The sequence below is a fragment of the Lolium rigidum genome, chromosome 5, assembly GCF_022539505.1.
Source record: "Lolium rigidum isolate FL_2022 chromosome 5, APGP_CSIRO_Lrig_0.1, whole genome shotgun sequence".
In the NCBI taxonomy this organism is placed as follows: Eukaryota; Viridiplantae; Streptophyta; class Magnoliopsida; order Poales; family Poaceae; genus Lolium; species Lolium rigidum.
Window position 1 is genome coordinate 170,909,315 of NC_061512.1, and position 24,912 is coordinate 170,934,226.

Here is a 24,912-nt window from a genome sequence, read left to right on the forward strand (position 1 = left end):
TCCGTGAATATCTCTTTGATAAAACCAGCTTCTTGTAGTCGATTGATTTCCGACAGCATAGCTTTGCGGTTTGGTTCCGAAAAATGTCGCAAAGGTTGTTTGATTGGTCTCGCTAATGGATCCAGATTTAGGTGGTGCTCGGCAAGTTCCCTGGGTACTCCTGGCATGTCAGCTGGACACCATGCGAAGATTTTCCAGTTCTCACGGAGGAACTCGACGAGCGCGCTTTCCTATGCGATATCCATGTTGTTTGCGATAGATGTCGTCTTTTTCGGGTCTGTCGGGTGAATCTGCACCTCCTTAGAATTTTTCTCTGTATTGAAAGTTGACTCTTTATTTGGCCTTCCAACGTCTGGTAGTACGTCGTAACCAGTCATACTTTTGGACGCCAAATACTCAGCTTGCATCCCGAAAGTTTCTGATAACCGATGAAAATCCTTGTCGCACTTGTCGGCTAAGGCGAAGCTTCCCTTAACCGTGATTGGTCCCTTTGGTCCAGGCAATCTCCACAACAGATATGTATAGTGTGGTACTGCCATAAACCTAGCATATGCTGGTCGTCCCAACAAAGCATGATATTGCGACGGAAAATCCACGACTTCAAATTCCAGCTTCTCGATTCTATAATTTTATCGAGTTCCAAATTGAACGTCGAGATTTATCTTCCCCAATGGATAACTTGGTTTCTCCGGTGTGATGCCGTGGAATCTTGTGTCCGTTGGCTTCAGGTTTGCTAAGGATATGTTCATCTTCCTCAATGTATCCGCGTACATAAGGTTTAAGCTGCTGCCACCATCTATGAATACTCGAGAAACATCAAATCCCGCAATAACTGCTGGCAGAATAAGTGCTGACTGCCCTGGTCGAGGAACTTGCTGCGGATGATCCGCTATGGTGAAACCGATGTCTTGCCCTGACCAATTGAGGTACTCAACTGTTGGTGGGGGCATTTTCTCTGCCATGAACACCTGTCTCGAGATCACTTTTTGAGTTCTGTTGGACGGCCTTCCCTTCTGAATCATCGACACCGCTCCGTTTGAGTTAGGATCGACATAAGGTGGTGGTGGAGGTGCTGCCGCTATTCTGAGCTGGTGTCGGTTATCCTCCGTAATCGCGGGAGGTGGTGGCAGGTGAATTTCACTCCTGGGTTCCCGAGGATTTCTCTGTGCTGCTCGAGCATGAGCGTTCTCTGCATATCTGAACATTGCCTGAAAATTTCGACAGTCTTTCTGCAGGTGCTCGACTTGTCTTTTTCCGTTGCTTGTCGATGAAAAAATGCATCCGGCACGGTCCGTTCATCATTTCTTCGGGTGAAACGAAAGGCCTTGGGAACCTAGGCCCGCTATTTTACTGTTGCGAGAGTCATCCCTGTTTTCGCCTCGCTGCTCGCTGCTTCTCTGATAATCATCTCTATTGTTTCCCCCTGTGTTTGCCCGAAAGCCTGCCGAAATCTGCCCTGGGGCATCATAATTCGGGTACTGCCGGGGAAATCGTCGCCTTGCTTGGTAATTTAGACCACGATCCTCCTCTGGTGACCTGTGCCGTTTGTTGTGGACAGCATCCTCTCCATCTGCCCATCTATTTGCTATCTCCATTAATGCGGATACTGTTTTTGGATTGGTCCTTCCCAAGTCCTCGACAAAATCTCCACGCTCGATTCCTGCGACAAACGCATCTATTGCTCTCTCGTCAGATATATTTTCTGCCGAGTTTTTTATGATGTTCCACCTTTGGATGTATTTTCTCATTGACTCATCTGGCTTTTGTCGACATGCTCTCAGTTCTTCTAACGAAGCAGGTTTTTTGCATGTGGACCTGAAGTTCTTGACGAATACATCCTCGAAACTTTCCCAGCTGTCGATAGATCCTGGCGGAAGCTTTTTGATCCAAGATCTTGCGGCTCCACTTAGGTGCACCTGAATACTTTGCATGGTTGTTGCCCTAGTTCCTCCAGTTAACTTCACCGTCTCGGGGTAATCAACTAGCCAATCTTCTGGGTCTTGCAGACCGTCGAATTTTTTGAAATGATCGGGTAGCTTGAATCTCGAGGGGACTCGAGTTTTCGGACTCTCCTCGTGAAGCATGGTAAGCCGCACATATCCTCGTCGTCAAGCTCCGGTGATTGCCGATGATCCCTTCTGCTTTGCCTCGCTCTATCAACCCTTGCTTGTGCTCCTGTGTCTCTTGCTCCACTTGGACCTTCAGGAACTGCCGCCGTTGCCACTGCAGGTCGTGGACTGTTTTGCCTTGCCGCTCCTTCGGGAGGCGTTGATACAAACGCTGTCCCCATAGCTCCAACCCCTGCTAACGCCATATTGTATAATGTTTCCCTTGGATCACCTGGGGGTGGCCTAGATGCGAGGATATAAGCTTGTGTCGCCATATACCCAGCTTCTGGTGTCTTAGGGATAATGTTTCCTCTTGTATCTATCGACATAAAGGACATGTCGAGGTTTTGAACCAAGTGTTCTCTTTCTGCTTCGGGTATGTGTTGTAACCTTGATCTTCCTCTGTTCCGAGCCTCCCTGTGGCTATCACCCGAAACTCTGGATTGTCGACTTAGATCTGCTCTTCTCCTGCTGGATGCAGAAGCTGCCTCCTTTCTCTGTTCAACTCAGTTGTCTGTTTTTCTATTTCTGCGGCAGCTCGTGCGAGCTCTGTATTGATAAGCTTGCGGTTCTTGAGCCGTAGCCGTTGTCGTCATTGGCTCCGAACCATCTAAAGCTTTTGCGGCTCTATCCCAAGCTGCACTGTGGAAGTTGAACTCGACACGTGGTGTGGGCCCGACATATTTAGTGCCCATACCTCTCCTTAGATACGAGGGATCGACATAGGGATTACCCAAATCGTCGAAAGCCTCCGATGTTTCCTCTTGGTTTTCGATAGCATAAATCGATGATATTTTGTACTCAGATCTATGTTGGGTTTGGTGACATCATTGTTGAGATTGATGAAGACTTTGCCCACCGTGATAGATTTGTCGATGAAGTCGTAACTGTCGACATCGCTTGAGTCATCGCTTATATATGAGTCCGCAGATGACACGGATGATATGTCGCCGAAGATCTTGGCGAGTTTCTCTCTTGCTGCGAGTGCTGACGTAGCGTGTTTCCGAAGTTTCTTCCTCTTCTGACTCAGTTGATGATGTATAGCTTGAAAAATCGGAATCGACCGCCGACGATCCCGACGAAATCGGAATTTCGACACGATACGATCCTTCCTTCTCGACGCGGAAGTGAAACCTTCCGAACGTCATCTCCATGGGCTCCGCCAGATACGCATATGCATCCAAACGGGAGGGTGGGTGAGGAACAAAATCGACAAGACCGGCGGCGATCCGTTTACCTTGATCCATTGTGTTGCTTCCGGTTGACGATGTTGAAGATCTTGAACGTGCCATCGAGATCGGATCCTTACGCCTCTAATTCCCACGAGACAGCGCCAATTGACAAGGGATTAACTTGTCAATGCCTACGGAGTTATAGGCTAGGGTTTAGTTAGAAGTAGAGGGTAAGTAGATCTCGAAGGTTTCAGTCGAAAAGTACTCGACGATTATGAAAACTAGGGTTTGTGAACAATGATTCGATGATCTCTTCGCCCCTCGACTCCCCCTTTATATAGGAGGTGGAGCCGAGGGTTTCGTTTCGTACAAGTTACATATTCGGGACGGTTTCTAACTCATCCCGTCAGATTACAAACAACACTTCTTATTACAATTCTAACTTTCCTTAATATATCTTGGACTCCCGAATCTTCTTATTCTTCGGATAATGGGCCTTCAGTAAATCCCGGGTACTATCTTCGGCAGGCCCATTTGGGATACCTATGTCAGTGGCATAACCTCATATGTTCACATTTTCTAGGCTTGTGATATGTACAAAACATATTACTCCCCCATAATGTGATAAAACATTTCTTCTAAATAAGAGGCAACTAAAATTCAACTAGAGATGATTAATGGATATTTAGAATTTGAATTTCTCATGAGTATGGCACACCACATAGTGACTAGATAATCTTGCAATATCAATACTAAGTGGTGGTACCCATGTACACACATTTTAAAGGAAGAGAGATGCACAAAGCATATCACTCCCCCAAAATGGGATGTTCCATTAATCACTTCAAAGAGAGCCAAATAAGATATCATCAAGATGCATTAGGCTCAAAACAATACACAAGTATATGATGAGTCAAACAAACATACTTGAATACACAAGATAGGCAAGTAAAACACACCACATACATACACATATTTGGTACAAAACCAAACATGCAAAGGGGCAAGTAACTTACAATAAACATGAAGAGTTGAAGTATAAGTTACCGCAAAGAGAAACATTGGATATAAGATATAGATGATAATCCATACGACTTGGCTTGGTAAAAATATAATATATGAAGATCCCTTAATTCTTCATGAAGTAGCCAAGTCTCCAATGCCCTCCACATACACCTATTGATCAAATTTGAGCTTGTTGGTCCCCAACCAAGTTGGGTCCTAAGAGGTTAGTCACAATAGGCTTGGCAACCCAAATGGTTCTTTTCTTGAAACCAATTTAAGTTCCAACAAACTTAGCAAACACATTGCCATCCTTATCCTTCCCTAGAGAATAATCATCATCAACAATTATAGGGTTAGATAAGGTACCACCTAAGAAGGAAGAAGCAAAGTGCCCCTTCTCACGGCATAAGTAGCAAGTGTTCCCCTTTCTCTTCTTTATTGATTTCTTCTCTTGGGGAACAATATCTTGATTCTTCTTGGGAAGTGGCCTATCTTCAACTTGAGGTCGAGCATGAGCTTGACCGTGACCTTGTGGCCGTTTCCCTTGTTGTTTCTCACTCAAGTGCTTCTTCTTCTTCAATGGGCATGATCTAACATGATGCCCTTCAACCTTGCACTTGAAGCAAACCAACTTGGCCGGATCATTGACTTGTCTTGGCCCTTCTTCTTGTTGCTCTTGCTCTTGGACTTTTTCTTGTTATTGGAGTTGAATCCAAGTCCACTCTTGTCATTGGGGGATTGTTGCACACTTAGCATCTTGTCAAGTGCGGATTTCCCTTCATGACGCTTTTCCAAGTCTTTCTTCAAAGAAAGGACTTGGGCCTCGAGCTCTTTGATTTCCTCTACATGGTTAGTAGAAATACAAGTACTAGAGGAAGTAGAAGCTTCATTGTTAGAGCAACAAGGCAAAGTGAGTAATCCAACACAAGGTGTATCACTAGTTTGACTAGATGGATTACAAGAACTAGCACATGCCAATATAGCACTTGTAGTAGAGATTGTGCTAATGTCCACATGAGGCTCACAAGATGTTACCTTAGTGATACTAGCCTCATGAGCTAACTTTAGCCCATCATAGGAAATTAGAAGATCATCATGAGAGATTGAGAGCTTTTTATGACTTTCTTCCAATTCCCTATAATTGCTAGTTAGCAACTCAAGTTGAGCCCTTAGCTCAACATTCTCCTCTAAGGTAGATGCTTCACAAGAATTAGAGTTAGTAGCACAAGCATCAACAATAGTTTTTTCATTTTCATGCATATAGGATTCAAATTTTTGTGTAAGCATAAAATTAGTATGCTTCTCATCTTTTAGCTCATGCTTGAGGAGAGTGAATCTCATTTCCCCATTTTCAACAGGGGACTCCAAATCCACTATGGTTTCCCTATATTTACTCAAGGTATCCATAGAGTGTTCGAGATTAGCACGAGCTTCTTTATTATCATGAAGAGAAGCATATACCATTGCCATATTATGCACCAAGATATTATATTCTTCATCATTATCATCATCATCACTCTCATCATTAGAGGAAGTGTTAGGAGTCAAAGTAGGAGATACCTTTGAACCATTTGCCATAAGGCACATGTGCATACGGAGGATGAAGATGAAGAAATTCTTGAATCCTCATTTGAAAACATGTCTTGATCCATAGAGTGTTCGGTTTCCTCTACATTGTTAGTCAACAAACAACTAGAGGAAATAGAAGCATTTTGATTATGGGAGCAAGACAAGGCAAGCATATCATCATGGGATTTATGTAAGCAATTTACACATGATATGCAAGGACTATCAACACAAGCATGTAGATTATTTTCAATGCTAGATGTGTTTAAGTCCAAAGAGGAAGCATTGCAATGGGATAGAGATGAAGAATCATCACTATTGAGCACAATATCAACATTGCAATTTTCCTCACCACTCACCATATCATTACCTCGTGTCTTGCTACACGTTGGTGAAGTGGAAGAAGATGAGAACTCATCACGGCCGGAGGTGGAAGCAACTTGGAGCTCTTCATGATGTGAAGGGGAAGAGAGCTCCTCGGAGACACCACCGAGCCAAGTGAGAAATGGATCCACCAAACATTTCCTTAAGCTTGATCCACATCTCATGAGACGACTTTCGCTTTATATATATCAAGAACCTACGAAAATCGGGTCTCAAGGAGAATAAAAGCTCATTAGATACTAGAGATTCAAGATGTAAGTTTTTCTCATCCTCTAAAGATAGATTTTGAGGATCCATCGGAGGAGAAAAACCTACATCTAGAAATTGCTCAATGTTTGGACACAAGGTTCGAAGATTGCAAAGCAAGCAATTTCGCCACAAAAGATAATTTGTGCCAACAAAGATAATTGTGTCATTGTGCACTATACTAGCCGACATCTTTACTCTCAAGGCGGTGAAGCCTAAAACAAGGAGAGACCTTGCTCGATACCAATTGAAAGATCGAGATGTCGCCTAGAGGGGGGTGAATAGGCAATTACAAACTCTTGCGGATTTGTCTTGTAAGAATGCGGAATTAAACTATCGTTTAGTTTACAAGCACAAACCCTAAATATGCTAAGCTCAACTAAGTGTAACAATAGCAACTGGAGCTAAGCAAGATAGGCACAAGATATATGTAGCACAAGTGATAGCAAGATATATGTACTTCAAGCACGATGGCTATCACAAGGAAAGAGAGCTCGGGTATAGAAATAACCGAGGCACGCGGAGACGAGGATGTATTCCCGTGTTCCCTTGCTTTGCAACAAGGTACGTCACGTTTGGAGGAGTGGAGGTCCCACGAAGGATTCCCCGCGCCACGAAGGCTCACCCTATTCTCCGAACCACACCCACGAAGGATAATGGCCCTTTCCTTATGGTTAGCTTTTCCTCCGCTCCGGAGATGGCAAGCTCCACAACCACTTCACAAGCTCCACGAAGGAGAAGCCCGGGCCCCTTCACAATCTTCCACGAAGAGATCACCGGGACACCAACCAAGCCAACTAGGAGGTCACCCTCCAAGAGTAACAAGCTCACGGTCTCTCACTCGAACAAATCGTGGTGGAGAGCTCAACACTATGCAATGATGCAAAGCAAGAACACCGGAGGTGTTCAAGTCCTTCACACTCAAATCTCACCAAAGCAACGAATGCTAGGATGAGATTGGAGAGGAAGAACAAGGGGAAAGTCAACTAAAGACTCCAAGATCTAGATCCCAAGAGATTCCCTCACTTAGAGAAGAAATGGTTTGGTGGAAGTGTAGATCTAGATCTCCTCTCTCAAATCCTCAAATATGAGCAAGAATGGTTGGAGGAATCAAGGGAGAGAGCAACTTCTTCAAATGCAACAATGGAGGTGAGAGAAAGGGGAAGAAGTTGTTGCTCAAGGTGGAAGAAGGGTTATTTATAGCATGGGAGCAAATAAAACCGTTGGGGGAAAAGACAAGTGAAAAATGCATAAAAAAACGCCCTGAAAAAGAGCCCAGCCGGTTGCCAGGCCGACCGGCCGGGGCACTGAGGAGCCCGGTCGGTGGCCCGGTCCGACCGGCCCAGCAACCGGGCGGGCCAAACTGCGCTCACAGGCGGCGGATAGGCTGCGGCCGCGCGGGGGAGAGGCTGGCTGTGGCTGGGCCGGCGGGGCGGTGAGGCCCAGCACCGGCCAGGAGGCCAGACAGGCGAGGGCGCGCGGGCTGCGCAGGGGAGCCGGCGGCCCAGTCGCGCACGGGCGGCGCAGAGGCTTCAGGCCGCGTGGGCCTTGGGGCTGAGAGGTGGTGATACGTCTCCGACGTATCGATAATTTCTTATGTTCTATGCCATATTATTGATGATACCTACATGTTTTATGCACACTTTATGTCATATTCGTGCATTTTCTGGAACTAACCTATTAACAAGATGCCGAAGTGCCAGTTGCTGTTTTCTGTTGTTTTTGGTTTCAGAAATCCTAGTAACGAAATATTCTCGGAATTGGACGAAATCAAGTCCCAGGGTCCTATTTTGCCACGAACCTTCCAGAAGACCGAAAAGGATACGAAGTGGGGCCACGAGGGGCTGCCACCATAGGGCGGCGCGGCCCGGCCCTTGGCCGCGCCGACCTGTGGTGTGGGGCCCCCGTGTGGCCCCCACGTCGCCCTTCCGCCTACTTAAAGCCTTCGTCGCGAAACCCACGATGCGAAAAAACCACGATACGGAAAACCTTCCAGAGACGTCGCCGCCGCCGATCCCATCTCGGGGGATTCCGGAGATCTCCTCCGGCACCCTGCCGGAGAGGGGATTCATCTCCCGGAGGACTCTACACCGCCATGGTCGCCTCCCGGAGTGATGAGTGAGTAGTTCACCCCTGGACTATGGGTCCATAGCAGTAGCTAGATGGTTGTCTTCTCCTCATTGTGCTTCATTGTTGGATCTTGTGAGCTGCCTAACATGATCAAGATCATCTATCTGTAATACTCTATGTTGTGTTTGTCGGGATCCGATGGATAGAGAATACCATGTTATGTTAATTATCAAGTTATTACATATGTGTTGTTTATGATCTTGCATGCTCTTCGTTACTAGTAGAGGCTCTGGCCAAGTTTTTGCTTTTAACTCCAAGAGGGAGTATTTATGCTCGATAGTGGGTTCATGCACTGCATTGACACACGGGACGGTGATGAGAAAGTTCTAAGGTTGTGTTGTGTTGTTGCCACTAGGGATAAAACATTGGCGCTATGTCCGAGGATGTAGTTGTTGATTACATTACGCACCATACTTAATGCAATTGTCTGTTGCTTTGCAACTTAATACTGGAAGGGGTTCGTATGATAACCTGAAGGTGGACTTTTTAGGCATAGATGCAGTTGGATGGCGGTCTATGTACTTTGTCGTAATGCCCAATTAAATCTCACTGTACTTATCATGACATGTATGTGCATTGTTATGCCCTCTCTATTTGTCAATTGCCCGACTGTAATTTGTTCACCCAACATGCTTTTATCTTATGGGAGAGACACCTCTAGTGAGCTGTGGACCCCGGTCCATTCTTTAATCTTGAAATACAAATCTGCTTGCAATACTTGTTTTACTTGTTTTCTCTGCAAACAATCATCTTCCACACAATACGGTTAATCCTTTGTTACAGCAAGCCGGTGAGATTGACAACCTCCATCTGTTTCGTTGGGGCAAAGTACTTTGGTTGTGTTGTGAAGGTTCCACGTTGGCGCCGGAATCTCTGGTGTTGCGCCGCACTACATCCCGCCGCCATCAACCTTCAACGTGCTTCTTGGCTCCTCCTGGTTCGATAAACCTTGTTTCCTTCTGAGGGAAAACTTGCTGCTGTGCGCATCATACCTTCCTCTTGGGGTTGCCCAACGAACGTGTGAAATACACGCCATCAGGCGGCCCAGTCCGGATCCGGTCGGACCGGAGGGACAACTGGGCTGGCCGGCGCGTGGGCCGGTGGCCGCCCGGTCGACCGAGTGGGCCGGCGTGCGGTCCGGCAGGCCGAGCGGCAACCGGGCAGCCGTCCCCTTTTTTCTTTTTCTTTTTCTTTTTCTTTTTCTTCTTTTACCTTTTCTTTAATAACTATTGCTCCCGAACTCCGATTGACATGAAACTAATTTCGTTGGAAAGATAACAACAAATGATATCCAATAGAAAGTGCAAACTCATGAAACTGTAGGAGGGGATTTTATCATGAATATAAAAGGGTAGAACCTTATATCATGAATAACCGGTAAAATCACCCAACCTCGAAAACGCAATAGAAGATGCATGCGAACACCGTTTTCGATGAACTTGGGCTTGTTGTAAATCTAGCAACAAGCTCAAGAACCTCACATAGAGAAACACCAAGAAGCAATAAGGATATGCAAAGTATGCAAAGGATTGAGCTCCCTAGGACGATGTGATCAAGTTACTCAACCGAAAGCCCCTCTTAATAGTGCGGCTATCTATCCTATAATCCGGTCTCCCAACATCCACCTTGAGACCGGTAAAAGGAAAACCTAGCAAGGCCATACCTTTGCCTTGCGCATCCCGCTTGATCTTGATGATAACTCTTCAAGCTTCACTCAAGCCGGAATGCCTCACTTGACCAATGTTGCTTCGTGAAGACTCACAAATGCTCCCCCATACACTATGATGGGAAAGCTCCATTGATACACATCTTCACTAGTCCATTATCACCAAATGGATGGCAAGCTTCAAGCATGTGATTCACTTGAGATGCTCATCTTGAACTTGCCCAACTCAACCTTGTATCTTCACATACTCACATAAGATAGAGCATGGCTAATATTGAGTTTCACATAAGAACTCCATCTTCATTTCTTCTTATTGATCATATCACATATATATATCTTCATACTGATGATCTTGATGCCAATACACAAGATATACCTTTATCTTCATGGCATCCATACTTGAATCCAACACATGGAGAGCAAGTAGTACCTATGGAATATTCCTTCATATAAACTCAATGAAAACATTAGTCCATAGGGGTTGTCATTAATTACCAAAAACACACATATGGGCAATGTACCCTTACAGAGATATTGAGCTAAGAGGTGATATTTTAGCTAAGAGAAGGCAAAGTCTTTTTTTATCTTTCTCAAGAGAAGGCAAAGTCTTTTTTTTATCTTTCTCTTTCATCCACCTCAGTATTTATCCTACGTGGTACTGCTAAGATATCACTATTGTACATGCTCTTCGACATCCCTGATCGACCAGTAAGAGCATCTCCAACAGGCGCGCAAAAATTCGGCACGCTATACCTCCCTTCCGACGCGCTGTAAACAGTTGCCGCGCGCGCGGCTGAAGTTTGCCCCGCCGGACGCGCCAAACTGCAGCGCGTGCGCGGGCGGTAAAATTGGACCTCCGTCGGATGCAAAATACAGCGCGCGCGGCCACGCGAACGTCTAGTTTAATTGTATATCGTTTCAAAAACGGATCAAACAAATCAAATAAATTACGAAAATTTAACTGAAAATTACGAAATATATTAAAAGTTCGACAAACACCGGCATTTTATTTAAACTAAACTAATCTACTCGGAGTCCTTCCAGTCGTAGTCCGACGATCCGCTAGTCGGAGTCGTGTTGGAGACCGGAGTGCTCGTCCACTCGAACGAGGAGGAGGAGGTGGGCATGAGAGTCGACGGTCCGGCGCCTCTCTTCTTCTCCTCCGCCCTCTTCGCCCTCCGCGCCGCCTTCTCCGCCCTCTCCGCCTTCCTCGCCGCCGACTCAGCGCCGGCGCCTGTCGCGGTCGGCCTTCTGCTCCTTTTTCTGAGCGTAGAAACCTTCCATGGTGGCGACGTCCTCCGGGAACGCGCGCGCCCACTCCAGGCGGAGGCGCTCGTCCTGCTCCGCCACGTGCAGGCGCTGCTCGAGCTCGTGGGCGCGCCGTCGCTGCTCGATCGTGACGGCCGGCGATGGCGGCGCTAGCATCTCCGCCTGCTCGCGCGTCCAAACGTCGTCGAAGTTCATTTGCCGGCGGGGGCGGCCGAGGCGCCAGGCGACGGCGTCGTTAGCCCGCGCCGCCTCGTGCGCGGTGTCAAACGTTCAGAGCCGGATACGCTCCTCGCCGGAGCGGATCTCCGCGTCGAAGCGGCCGCTCGGCCGCTCGCGGACGCCGCGGTAGCCGGAGGCGGAGCGGCGGCGCGGAGGCATCTTGCGCGGAGGCGGAGCGGCGGCGCGGGAGGTTGAGCGGTGGACAGAGGGAGAGAGAGAGAGGCGGAGGCGGAGACACGCGGAAAGTTCAGCGGTTGGCGTCCGCGCGTCGCTTCGTCTTTATAGCGCGCGCGGCAGCCGACGCGCCAATTCTCCCGCGCGGGATAGCGTGAAAGTGCGGACGCGGCAAATATTTTACCGCGCGCGTTTTTTTCCCGCGTTGGCTGGGAGCTCGCGCGGGCGCCTGCGCGCGCCAAACTAGCGATTTTTTTGCCGCTCGCGCGTTTTGCCGCGGCTGTTGGAGATGCTATAACAACTGCCGGGCGCTAAACCCGTGAGTGAAACGAACGTCCGCCGATGGTGGAGCAGAGTGACCATCTGACCTACTACTAGTGACAAATTAAGGAAACTACGTACCCCGAAATGAAAAGGCTACACTATATATCGATCGATGGTGAGCTAGGCTAAGCTCTGCCAGGCATACGTGGCCGTTGAACGTACGGTTTCACCGACTACCCGGTCGTACTCGCTCCCAACAATCGTCTCTCAGGCAGCACAGCACACTAGTGCATGGCATGCATGCGGAAGCCGAACGGCAAGGGCAAGACCCGGTCGATCGGTCACCCTGCAGCTGCAACCATCATGAGATTCTCTCGTGAGGTCGGCGATGGTGTGCGTCGCTGATCCTCTGCCATTTGACCGCTTCATATACACTCCCTGCAAGCTCTGCCAACTCCAGCTGATCGAGCTCTTCGATCATGATGTGCTGCCATAGTACCAGCACCATGTAGTACATATCCATCGTCGTCGTCGTCGTACGCATGCACAATTGCACAGCTTCCATCACATGGGCGAATTCCGCGTGACCGGACCAGGTCCTGGGCGATTAGCTGCCACTACAAATTTGCTACTCCCTCCTAAGATTTAGTATAAAATTATACCAAATCCGAATCAATTAAAGGGATCGGAGCGAGTACTAATTACCCGTGTATTTGTCAGAGTTGTTAAAACTTTCGTGGATTTGGTTTCAAAACATTTCATGTGTTTGCTTAAATCCACGACACGAGAGTCACCGGGGAAGGAGTCCATGGCCGCCGTGGCGGCGCTGACCCTCGGCGGCTAGGTCGAGAGGGGAGGCGGAAAACTTCGGCGTGCGGCAGTTGGCATTCTCGCGTTGCATTTTTGGCTTTTGGGAGTGACTAAATGGAGGACATTGTCTAGGGAGGCAATGGGTATTTTTTCTCCCTCCCACAAAAATAAAGGGACTAGGAGCCATTTTGCGACTCCGCTCGAGCACGTTTATTGAACCTTTTTTTTGGCAGCAGTGGTAGTTTTTAGGGATTGAGAATCACTTTTCTCCTTTTGATGGAGATGCTTGTAGCATCTCGCTACCACTATTGCAGTTTTTTGAAAGAGAATATTTTTGGGTGTGTTTGGTAGCATGGGCTGATTTTTGCACTCCCAGAGGCAGATCCTGGGAGGCATAGCCCGTCTAAAATGAAGTACGGGTCATATTCTTCACTTCGTTTAGTGGCCTAGGTTGCATCACTAGGTATCCAGGTGCCACGTTATTTGGTTGCTAATAACCCAGTTTTAGCCTCACCTTTGATTCACATGGTGACCTTGCCTATCACCTTGCCACTACCATCAACACGCCGTTGTCCACGAAGCCGAGCACAAGGCCTACCACGATGGCTCGCAGAAAATACTACAATGTCACTGACATCAATGGTGACCACAACGGTTACCATCGTGGATTACCACCTCCCACATACCATCACCATGCCTTTGTCCACGAAGTTGGGCACAAGGCCTATCATGAAGGCACATAGAAATACCACCATCCCGCCACATATGACGGTGGCCACGGCGGTTACCACCATGGATTAGCACCATTAAAACGACCAACACGATGATGCAATGATGGATTGATGAGCAAGCATACTAGCTCATCAAGAGGGCAAGTGAGAGGTTGAGCAACATGTTAGTGAGTTACATATATATCCGTCTAGGTCCATCGAAACGAAAAAACTTGCAACACTATTAGAGTTTTGCGGAATGGTGAGGTGAAGCTACTCATCAAAGGAAATTTTAAAAGTTGACAGTGTGCTTACAGTTTGACAAAACTCGCTAGAAAAAACTAGGAGCATGCACAAAAAATTTACGATTTATAACTAACGAAACTCGAAACTGATTATTGGAATGAAATCATATCATCGACATGCATCTTTTTCATGTAGAAGTTTATGTTGAATTGAAACATATGGTTGTGTTGATTAGGACTTTAGGAGTGAGTAGGTGAAGCTAAGGGAGAATGAGCGAAAACAACTTAGGTACCCAAGCGCAAAAGTTGCATATCTAGGTGACAACGGTGTATGCTCCACAGAAACTCCCAATTCAAACGTTCATCTAGGGTCTATCCCAAAGATGCTTGGACACAATGTAGAAAAAGCTCAGCCAACCAATGGTACAGTACTATTTTCATCTTTCCAGAACCTAGCTAAAGAGCATAAGACCCACTAAACGCACCCTTGTTAACTCAATTGTTGAATCAACGCGATTGCAGAAAAGAAAACAGTCTGGGACAACACACAAGGGCGGACATAGGACCAATGATTCGACTGGCGTTCACGCAAAAGGCCTGCCATCTACCTCCTGTCCGATCTTCCTCGGTCTATATAAAGGTGACCGACCACATAGTATCTCGATCCTCATCACCACATAGTACACTACAACGACTCGCGCACACACTGTGCGATCCACTGAGACACTCTTCTGCACTTCCTGCTTGCTGCCCTGCCATGGAGCTCGCTACCGTGGCCCTGGCATTCCTGCTTGCAGCACTTGCCGCCGCCGCTGACACCACGCCTGTCAACAAGTCCTGCGTCACCGGCAGCGCCGGCGCCTCCGTGAGCATCGGGTACGTCGGGGCCAGCGCCAGCGCGGGCGTCGGCGTGTCCCTCGGCGCCGACGCGTACCGGTCGGCCTGCCCCCTCGCCGAGGAGATCGTCCGCGCGGCCGTCGACGAGGCCATCGCCGCCGACCCGCGCATGGCCGCGTCCCTCCTCCGCCTCCACTTCCACGACTGCTTCGTCAATGTAAGTGGAAGATCGTCTCTAGTCTAGTCTAATACTCTAATGACGCAGCTGGCCGCGCGCCATTAACTGTGAGTGATCTTGTTTTCTTCCTGCCAGGGTTGCGACGGCTCCGTGCTCCTGGACGACACGCCCATCTTCGTCGGAGAAAAGACGGCGGTGCCGAACGCCAACTCGCTGAGGGGGTTCGAGGTGGTCGACGCCATCAAGGCCCAGCTCGAGCAGGCGTGCCCGGAGACCGTCTCCTGCGCCGACGTCCTCGCCATCGCCGCGCGCGACTCCGTCGTAGCCGTGAGTCTGCTCATCATGCACTGACATTGATCATCGCATACCACATTTCGTGCAAACAAGGTTCAGGTGTGTAAATGCTTAACACTAATCGATCGCCGTGCGCCGATGCAGTCTGGTGGGCCGAGCTGGCAGGTGGAGGTCGGCCGGAAGGACAGCCGGACGGCGAGCCTCCAGGCCGCTAACAGCAACCTCCCCGCACCGACTTCCGGCGTCGCCACTCTCGTGCAGAAGTTCACCAACGTCGGCCTCTCCGCCAAGGACATGGTCGCGCTCTCCGGTAATCGATCAACTGACACCTCCACTCTCCCTCCTCTATAAGAACGCAGGATGAATTGTACTCACGCATGCATGCATGACGCAAACATAGGCGCGCACACCATCGGGAAAGCTCGGTGCACGACGTTCAGCGCGCGCATCGCCGGGGTCGGCGTCTCGGCCGGGTCCGCCAAGGACATGGGGTTCCTGCAGTCGCTGCAGCAGCTCTGCGCGGGGTCGGCGGGGTCGTCGGCGCTCGCGCACTTGGACCTGTCCACGCCAGCCACCTTCGACAACCAGTACTACATCAACCTGCTCTCCGGCGACGGCCTGCTGCCGTCCGACCAGGCGCTCGCCTCGCCCGCTGGCGCGGAGGACGTCGCGGCACTCGTTGCCGAATACGCCTTCGACGCGTCGCTCTTCTTCGACGACTTCGCGGCCTCCATGCTGAGGATGGGGAGGCTGGCGCCGGGTGGAGGCCGCGCCGCCACGGAGGTCCGCCGCAACTGCCGTGTCGTCAACTAGGTTGCTAGCTAGCTTAGGGTCAACTAGTAATAATTAAGCAGACAACATGTTTGATTTGGGTCTCTGTTGGTTCTCTCCGTATTGGCTACCTTTCAGTTAGTTAATTTGGTGTTTTCGATCGTGTCCTGATTTAAGCTGGTGGATTCTAACTAGATGTATGATCCATGTATGTGGCAAGTTTTATGTCTTGTTTTACCATTTGCCCAAGGACAAAATGTTACTCGAAATCCATAGATCTTTAAAGAACAAACTGCTATTGGATATCTTTGAAGTGAAGGTTTTAGCATGGCATCAGTAAATTTTGCTTTGCGGCTAGTAAGTTAACTTGTAATAGTCCCTCCGTCTCGAGAATGATATCTCAGATTTATCTAAATGTAAATATATATCTACACATGCTAGTGTCTAAAACTCATACATCCGAATTTAGACAATGTGCGGCATCCTTGTTCAGGATGGGAGTGAGTATAAGATATAACTGACTAGTACCAACTATTCATTATAGTCTTCGATAGTCTGCAAAACATAGTGGGAGACAAAGAAATACTACATAATTTCTGATGTTGGCTCTACATTTTTATTGCTATCCTTGGATTATAATTTGCCATGTTGGCGAAATATAGATGGATAAATTTCAGCCCAATCTCGAGTTGTTTTAATATCCACCGAACACTGATGACCTTTGCACTATCTTTGACCCGAAGTAACAACTCACGAAATTAAATAATAATAATAATAATAAAGAGGGAGATACTTTGCACTATACATGACACAAGTAGGAATGTTAAAAGGGCATTGAAACGGGAATCAGCACCATGTGGACAACTGTAGCATCATGGTTATTTCACTTTGTATTTATTATTATGCACCTAAAGATGTACATGGACACAAAACTGTAGGTTTTCAGTGAATTAAGGGCTAAATTTATTTATTTGGATTTTTTTAAATAAGGGTGTTTGAGCTGGAACAGTAAGTATATTTTTTCTCTAGGCAAAAAATGTAAATATTTCTGGGCAACATGTAAGAAATTTCATACCCGGGTTCTCTTAGAGCAACATGTAAGCTTCCTCATTCTTCTTACCCATGAATTATGGACACCAAGAGTGAATCTGGCATGTGTTTTGCTGCATTGCAGAGGTGGAGAGTATTAAACCCCAAAAGCAAGGAGCAACATCGGAGTTTTTCTTCTAGATCTATTGATCTTTTTAGTATCATTGTTTCTTGAACGTGAAAGTTGCACTGCTGTCCGATAATTTGCAACAGATATTTACATTTGAGGCACCTGCTCACACTGGCTACTATGCACTCTGTTTCACTGTGATTGAGGCGCAGCCCAGCTTGAGTATTATTAAGAAGGCATAATGAGCAAAGAAGTTGTAATCCTACTGCTATCAAGAAACATTAAACCGAAGAATGCATTTGGTTCCATTACCAAAGACGACTTCTGAACTTAGCGTTGTCTTGGACATGAATTAGGAAAGCACAAAATCGAGAATGAGCGCTTTGCTGCAACTGCAAGGGTACATGGCAGTACACCAATGAGGCAATGACCACCGGCATGTGGTCTATCAAAATCATGTAATTCTTGCACCTTGTATGTGGTATCCACATCAATATGTAGATCAATAGTCGGTTGAAACCGTCCAACGGCTACGCATGCCTGGCAGAGCTTAGCCTAGCTCACGATCGATAGCGTAGCCTTTTCATTTCGGCGTAGTCGTAGGTCAGATGGTTACTCCGCTCCACCATCGGCGGACGCTTAACTCATGGGATTCCAAAGCAAGAATATTCATCGAAAATTTGTAACATTTCTATCTCATATTCTGGATATACGTTACAGAACTGTGGCACCATTACAGAACTGTGACCATGATCGTGTACCGTGATGTGAAGCGATATATAATGTAGGTGTTGCAATCTTCTGCTGTTTATCGGTTAACTGGATTTTCTGTTCAAAGCAACTCTAGCAGATCCCAGATAAACTGAGATCGAAAAACTTGGATCTCGTACACCAGATACCAGTTTTCCGATTTATAGAATCTCGTGACAGAACAAATACTGCACAGGTTTATTGGTTTTTTTAAACATTCACGCGGGGGGGGGGGGGGTTAAACTTAGAACACATTGATTCAACATAAATTTACATGATAATCATAGTTAGCTCGCCGGTGAACACATAGCCCGGATGGTTGGCTGGTACTGATATACCTGTCCTACCCGCGAGATCCCAAGTTCAACTTCAGCTCCAAAAAAACAGAGAGGCAAAAGAGTCATCGGTGACATTGCTAGGCAAGCTGAGGAGACCTGCTGCACGAGAAGTTGATCAGGCATAGTCAAGAGGGACACGGATGCCAGCAGATGGCAGAGTGTATATCTTTGATTTGCGTTTTTTCGCCTTTGCTAGGAATGCAGGGGACAAGCGTCGAGAAATAGGAATAAAACAGGCCCCACAGGTACAATAGTTTCACAATATACGATTTCAAGTTCAGCTGCACACTACATAAGACATAATATCTTTTAATAGCTAAACGAATGATTCTGAAATTCATCATAACACAAAATATAGATTCAGGAATTGCTGAGCAAAATAGCAAAGCTTTGATGCATTGGAGATGCAGTCATGATGAATTTGCATGACCAGGTGGACTAGAAACCAATGATCAAAAGACACTTGACAGGACCCATCAAAATTGTAGAAACAGAATGAAGGGAGAACAGCTATAAACATGCCTGAGACAAAGTTGCAAGAACTACTGCAAACAGGAGTGCCCGGAGCCAACGACCAATGGAATACTAAAAGGTGCAATATAGTTAAAGTCAGCAGGCCCCAAACGACGCCATACCAATACAAAATACAGAACTTATTCACAAGATGCATATACCTGTTGCAAACTAGAATGAATGAAGATATATAAGTTACACACTCGGTAGCACAATGGCGAAGGTCAGCAAAAGAACTGGATCAGAGACACATGTAAAATAGTAATCAACAAAATAGAGCTGTAAGTACCCCCGTACCCCACCCCAAAAAAAGGAAAGAAAGAAAATAAAACACAAGTAACACCTTCTCTCCGTTGTGGTACCTTTACAATGGTGTTTCTCACAGGTCACGCCGTACAGAATCCTTAACAAGTCTCATGACAGCAGTGGCTGAAAATGTACAGTTTGTGAGCAATCCCATGTTTCAAAGCTTCTTGGGAAGGTTATAGGTTTTCTTGAGGAACCTTGTAGCTGCCTCATCATGTCGGTAACACAGAACTCGCAAGACTGTGTTCGGTTCATTTGGACTCCATTGCATCGTAGTAGGTGGCAACGGCAATTTACCCTTGGAGGCAGACGCGGCCATCATGCGCTTAAATCGCCCAATAAGGCTTTCTGAGTCTGCTTGTAGGAGGGGCAGGACATTCTTGACCTGGGAGGACGCCTTATCGACCAATTCCTCTGGCAGACCATCTCCATCAGCTAAAAACAGATCTCTGAGGGACCTATAGTCATCCTCTATTATCTTAGAGTCCTCGCTGGTAAAAGCACGCAAAGGCCCACCAGCAAGAAGAACCAGCAAGAAACCATCAAAGGTGGCTTTCATCAACGCTGTTATGGCACGATTTCGCACTTTGATGTGCACCGTACTAGAAATTGTCTCGAGGATAGGATCAAGCTCTCTCAACAATAACTCTACCCTGCTTGATGCAGTATCACCAACATAAAGGATGTCCCACAAAATATGGCCCAAGTCATAGAAGGTGACCTTGTAAGCAGTCGTCTCACATAAGTGTTGTATACCTTCTTGACAGGCTGCCTGACAGAGTTCAAACTTAACATCCAGTCCATCAGTAATATCTGCCTGAGCTGACTCAACATTTCGCAAGCATGTTTTAATCTTCTTCTCTAGGTTCTCCAGCTCGCTTCGGATGTACTGGAGTGTATTCAAGCGTACACAGAGTTGAGGAAGGCCCAATCCATCAGTTCCATTGGTTGATCCATTTTGTGATACTCGATGCTGCGGATTCTGTGGCTTTTCCTTTTTCTTGAATAACAATTTTGAGCCAACCTCGCACCGCGTTAATGGAGGTAGTTCAGGCAAAAAAGTATTCCGTGATCCTGTAATTAATACAAATGAAAATTTTATTCAGCACCAGAACACCATGTTACAGAAAACGATTCCATCTTTTATCTACCTAGTACTTACCGCAGCCAGATTTTGCTTTGGAAACATAAAGTTGTAGGCTTCTATCCAGACCAGCTGTCAGATCAGGAAGAAGAGCTGGATGCATTGGTATGGGCAATTGGAAAAATGCATCTAGTGTTTCACCAATAATCCGAAGCATCTCCACAGACGAGGGAGCAAAATTATCTCTGTTGGCACCTGGGTTCCATGTCTGCTCAGAAGATATTGCCAAGTTTAGTGAAAGAAAATCTTACACAAACAAGCCACAACTTTTGAAGCTAAAGCTAACAGAACGGCATATGATTTAGTACAACTTTGTACTAAATTAACAACAAGTTATAGATCGGAGGGAGTATTAATTTCTATATACCAACAAGTTTTGTTGATATCATCTTCACACAGGATCATTCAGACTTCAGACTCAAGATGCATGAGTCAATCTATTGTTTTGCCTGCACACACAGAGTGTGTTTGGTCTTATGGTGACTTCTAGCCTGTACAAAACTAATATGATACATTTTTTAAACTGTGAACTGAACACTAATAATATGAATAGCTTTGCGTCAACGATGAATGGTGCAGGGAGATGTTGAAGAAAATAGAATGCAGTTTACTTTACATTATGCATTAGAAAGGTGCGAAGGATATTGACATAATTGGCAACTGGTGTGCATGATCATTATTAACCAAGGCAAATTTTGCAGTTGTATCCAGACATACATCTTGTTTGAATGCATTAGCCATATGCAGAAATAGAGTAACTTAATCTTGTAAGAGTAGTAGCAATAACATCATGCAACATCAGTCACTATATTATGAAGGTTTCAATTTATATTGACAAAATAAGATCCAACAGATGTAAAATAACCGCACCTCTTGCTTCAGATTCCGGTCAACCCATCCCTTGAGTCTATCCACCCTTTCTTTTATCCACACTTTCGCCAGATTAGCAATTGCATTTTCAGCTTCATATGGTGGCATCTCTCTGATTAATGACTTGCCTCCATCATCACTATCCACAGAATCTTCAACAGCAATATTAACAAGATCCTTCTCTAATTTGTCTGCAGACTTGAGCACTTGAACTGTGTCTGGGGTTAACTCTGTAAGCCCAGCTATGAACTGCTTCAGTTCATTACCAAAACATGAATGAAGTGTTGCAACAGCAACTCCTGAAGCAAGGGGATGCCATGTTTTCAATATTGGACTGTACATATTTTTCTCCTTAATTGCTAGGTCACCGATGTCCTTTGCAAGGATAGACATCACTGGGGTAGGGTTCCTTGATGATCGCTTTGAATCTGCTTCTTCCATTCTCTGTACAGGCGATGTGTCACACATGTTTTTATAAGATATACGGCTATAAATATCTAATAAGAGACAGATTATTCATGGTACTGCTTGAGCTTCAGAAGAATAGTTTCTTGGGGATTAGTTATCAGAAGCGTACTTTCTAACTGTTTTTTCTACAATTTACAGCTATAAATATTTAGTAAGAGACAGATTATTAAATGTACTGCTTGAGCTTCAGAAAAATGGTTTCTTGGAGGTTAGTGAGATTAGTTACCAGGAGTGTACTTTGTAACTGTTTCATTAGCAAAATAGCCCTAACGAGGTTGTAATGATCAAAAGCAAATGTAGCATTTGGGTAATTTTTACAACATAGCACTGTTCATCCATATACTGACCAAGGTAAATGCAGTAATGTATTTTTAGCTAACAGGGACTTACTTGAGCAAAAGCTGTACGAAGTGAAGACCTTATGTATGTTTCTATCCTACTGCGAGCTACATCGGTCACTTCTTTCCTCCTACGGCGGTATTCATGGGATATATCTTCAACAAGCACCTTTGCAGCTGACACTCCGATTGAGACAATACCTTGCATGGACTCAATGTTACTTGCACCAAATGTTTCATGGTAAGCCAGAAGTCTTTTTTCTGTCCAACCCATTATAGAGCTTAATGTCGAACTCAATACTTTACAGTAATTAGGATCCTTAGTGGTTTTGGCATCCTTTGCAACTTCAACCAACTGATTCTCTGCAGCAGAAAGCAGTTCAATATCTACTTGTCCTGACATAACAAAATGATTGAACAATGCCCAAGCAAAGCAAAGATTGTGAAGCATTTGGCTAATTCCAAGAATGCCCCAGGTCTTCTTCAAGAGCTCTAGCACCTCATCAATCTCATCAACCACAGTGCTATCGTCACTATCAAAGCAAGCTTCTAACAACATTTGGTATAGATGGAGATTCAAGGGAAATCCATCTGCCCAGTGGCACCCATCAGAAGTTCCGTCATGTGATCTTCCAGCAAGGGACATGACAGCAGTGCGTAAGACCTGCATTGATTCGGAGTTCTTCCCAGTTTCAAGTGGCCTATCATAAGCTCCACGTATGATTTGCCTCAGCCGCTGTGCAGAACTGTCTGATTTGTTCAATGGAACAAAAGGGTGAACCAGCAAACCAGCCTCAATAAGCTTCAAGTTCCTAGCCTGCCATGCCTCATGTTCTTGAGGATCAGGGAAATCTGATGACTTGAACTGCTGCAGGAATTCCAATGGTAAAACCATAGCTTCCGCACGCCTGCCAAGCTGTTACAAGATGTTCATTTTTAGCATTAAAGAAAATTGGAGTTTGAACATTAATTTCATCAATGTGCATATGGATTAATTAGGACTGTCAAACTAAACTGATAATGACCCACTACCTTAACTCAAAATTCTTCTCTGAATTTACAAGTTCCATGGGAAATATGCAAAGAAAGTAAGTGACAGATGACATAGTATCAGGTTGTATGCATAAAATTCAACGTTTGGCATGTTGACATCAAACTGAAGTTCAAACCAATCTTTACAAAAAAGTTCAGCGAGATGGATGCTAACACCAAAGCAGATAGTGTGTATCTAGTCCATCACTGGCATGTTCACAAATGAAACAAGCAAACAATGTCACGTGAGTTAGTACAAATCATTCCTTAAACCAGAGTTGTGCAGCTAAAGCATCAAGTGTAATAAAATACAATTCAAGATGTCAAGGGTAAGGTTAGGGTGTGGCTTGTATCAGTAATCCCAGTAATAAGAAAATGTTTTTTACTCAGTGTTTTCAATCATGCAAATAACATTTCACTAACTTGTTAAAAGTTATACTCGATATCATCAACTTCTTATCCTCGCCAATGCTTTCAATACATGTCGTTCTTTGGATGGTGGACCGAATTAGTATCCATCTCACCGATTTCTCCACTTTTGTACTTATATTTCACATTCCCCTTCCTTCAAGTGTACTTCATCGCTTAAGCAAACTAGGTAACAAGTAGGAATCGTGCCATTAACATTGTTCCCCGTTCCTACTAAGAATTACTTAGTTGAAATATCCTACCGGATCAAATTACTTTGAGAATACATATCAATGTCTACCAGAAGTGCCAACTAAAATTTGATGGCACGATCAAATTATTCTGGGGACAGAGAATGGTTTCACTGCAGCCGACACCACCGACAGTTACGAGATCCATTCATCAAGCTTAATAAAAAAAGAAAGAAAACTACTTCCACGCACCCTCAGGAGAACTGGTAACACGGAAAACCAAAAATAGAAAATGAGAAAACGAGCGTCTTTTTGGCAAAGATTAAATTTTTAGTCCTCCAATCAACTCTCCCCTGAAGAACGATAGCCAAACTAGACCAAAACGAAGATCGCACGTAATATATGCATTGGGCGCGAGCGACACGCTTTACCCACCCAGATCTGCCGACGGCAACATTTGCAGAAGCAAAAAAAAAAAAAATGGCGATCCAATGACCAGACTTCAAGCTGCATTTCAACTGAAATCCCAGAGAGAAACGCGGTAACAACCAGAACCAAGTCGAGATCCTACCTGGCCGGCGGCGATGCGGAGGAGGCCCCTGCGGATCCTGGCGTCGGCGGGCTCGGACACGCGCATCTGCACCCGCATGAGCTCCCCGACGGTGGCCGGCCGGCGCGGGGCCGCCTTGGCCCCGCCGCCGCCGCTCCCGGGGCTGCCGCCCTTGGAGGAGGCGGAGGACTTGAGCCCGAGCGCCTTCTTCATCTTGCTGGCGGCGGCGGAGGTGAGGGAGCGCTGGAGCGACGGGGAGGAGCTGGTGGCGGAGGACGCGGAGGAGGCGGGGGACGCGGGCGCCGCCTGGGGGATGTAGGTGAGGGGCCTGCCGCCGGTGGTGCGGGACGCGGCGACGAGGACCTCGTAGGCGGCCTCGCGGAGCTCGGCCGCGGAGAGCGGCACGCCGAGGTCCGGGAACGGCGACGGGAGCGCGGACGGGGCGGGGGAGACTGCGGCCGCGGGTGCGAAGCCATTGGAGGAGGAGGATGTGGCGGAGTCGCGGCGGGAGTCGCGGAAGAGGCGGGACATCGCGTCGGCGACGGCGGGGCGGCGGCGGTGGGTGTGGGCAGCTTGCCGCTCTCGCTCTCTCTCTCGGTGGTGGGGGAGAGAGAAAGGGAGGAGGAAGGTGGATGAGTGTGCGCGTGCCGCTTTTTCTCTCGAGGGATGATGAGGAGAGAGAGACGCATGGTGAACTGCAAGAGGTACCCAGCCTGTGCCAAGTAGGCAGGGAGATGGAATTAGGTTTTTACCACTGATATTTTCATAACTAACCATATGTCTCCTTTTTTCTGTCT

The 24,912-nt window shown here is 46.6% G+C and overlaps 2 protein-coding genes across 2 annotated transcripts; one reads left to right on the plus strand and one right to left on the minus strand.

Annotated features, from left to right (window-relative positions):
• Window positions 1–14,725: 14,725 nt before the first annotated feature.
• On the plus strand, window positions 14,726–16,090 carry LOC124656703 (peroxidase 40-like). Its single transcript, XM_047195404.1, has 4 exons — window positions 14,726–15,022; window positions 15,119–15,310; window positions 15,422–15,587; window positions 15,678–16,090. Exons 1-4 carry the CDS (start codon window positions 14,726–14,728, stop codon window positions 16,088–16,090), a joined length of 1,068 nt encoding a protein of 355 aa, XP_047051360.1.
• Window positions 16,091–18,933: 2,843 nt separating this feature from the next.
• On the minus strand, window positions 18,934–24,646 carry LOC124651346 (protein unc-13 homolog). The gene is made up of 5 exons (XM_047190438.1): window positions 24,137–24,646; window positions 21,987–22,850; window positions 21,129–21,572; window positions 20,277–20,466; window positions 18,934–20,188 (listed from the first exon to the last, which is right to left on the minus strand). The coding sequence occupies exons 1-5, from the start codon at window positions 24,644–24,646 to the stop codon at window positions 19,272–19,274; spliced, it is 2,925 nt and encodes a 974-aa protein (XP_047046394.1). The 3' UTR covers window positions 18,934–19,271.
• Between the last annotated feature and the right edge of the window lie 266 nt (window positions 24,647–24,912).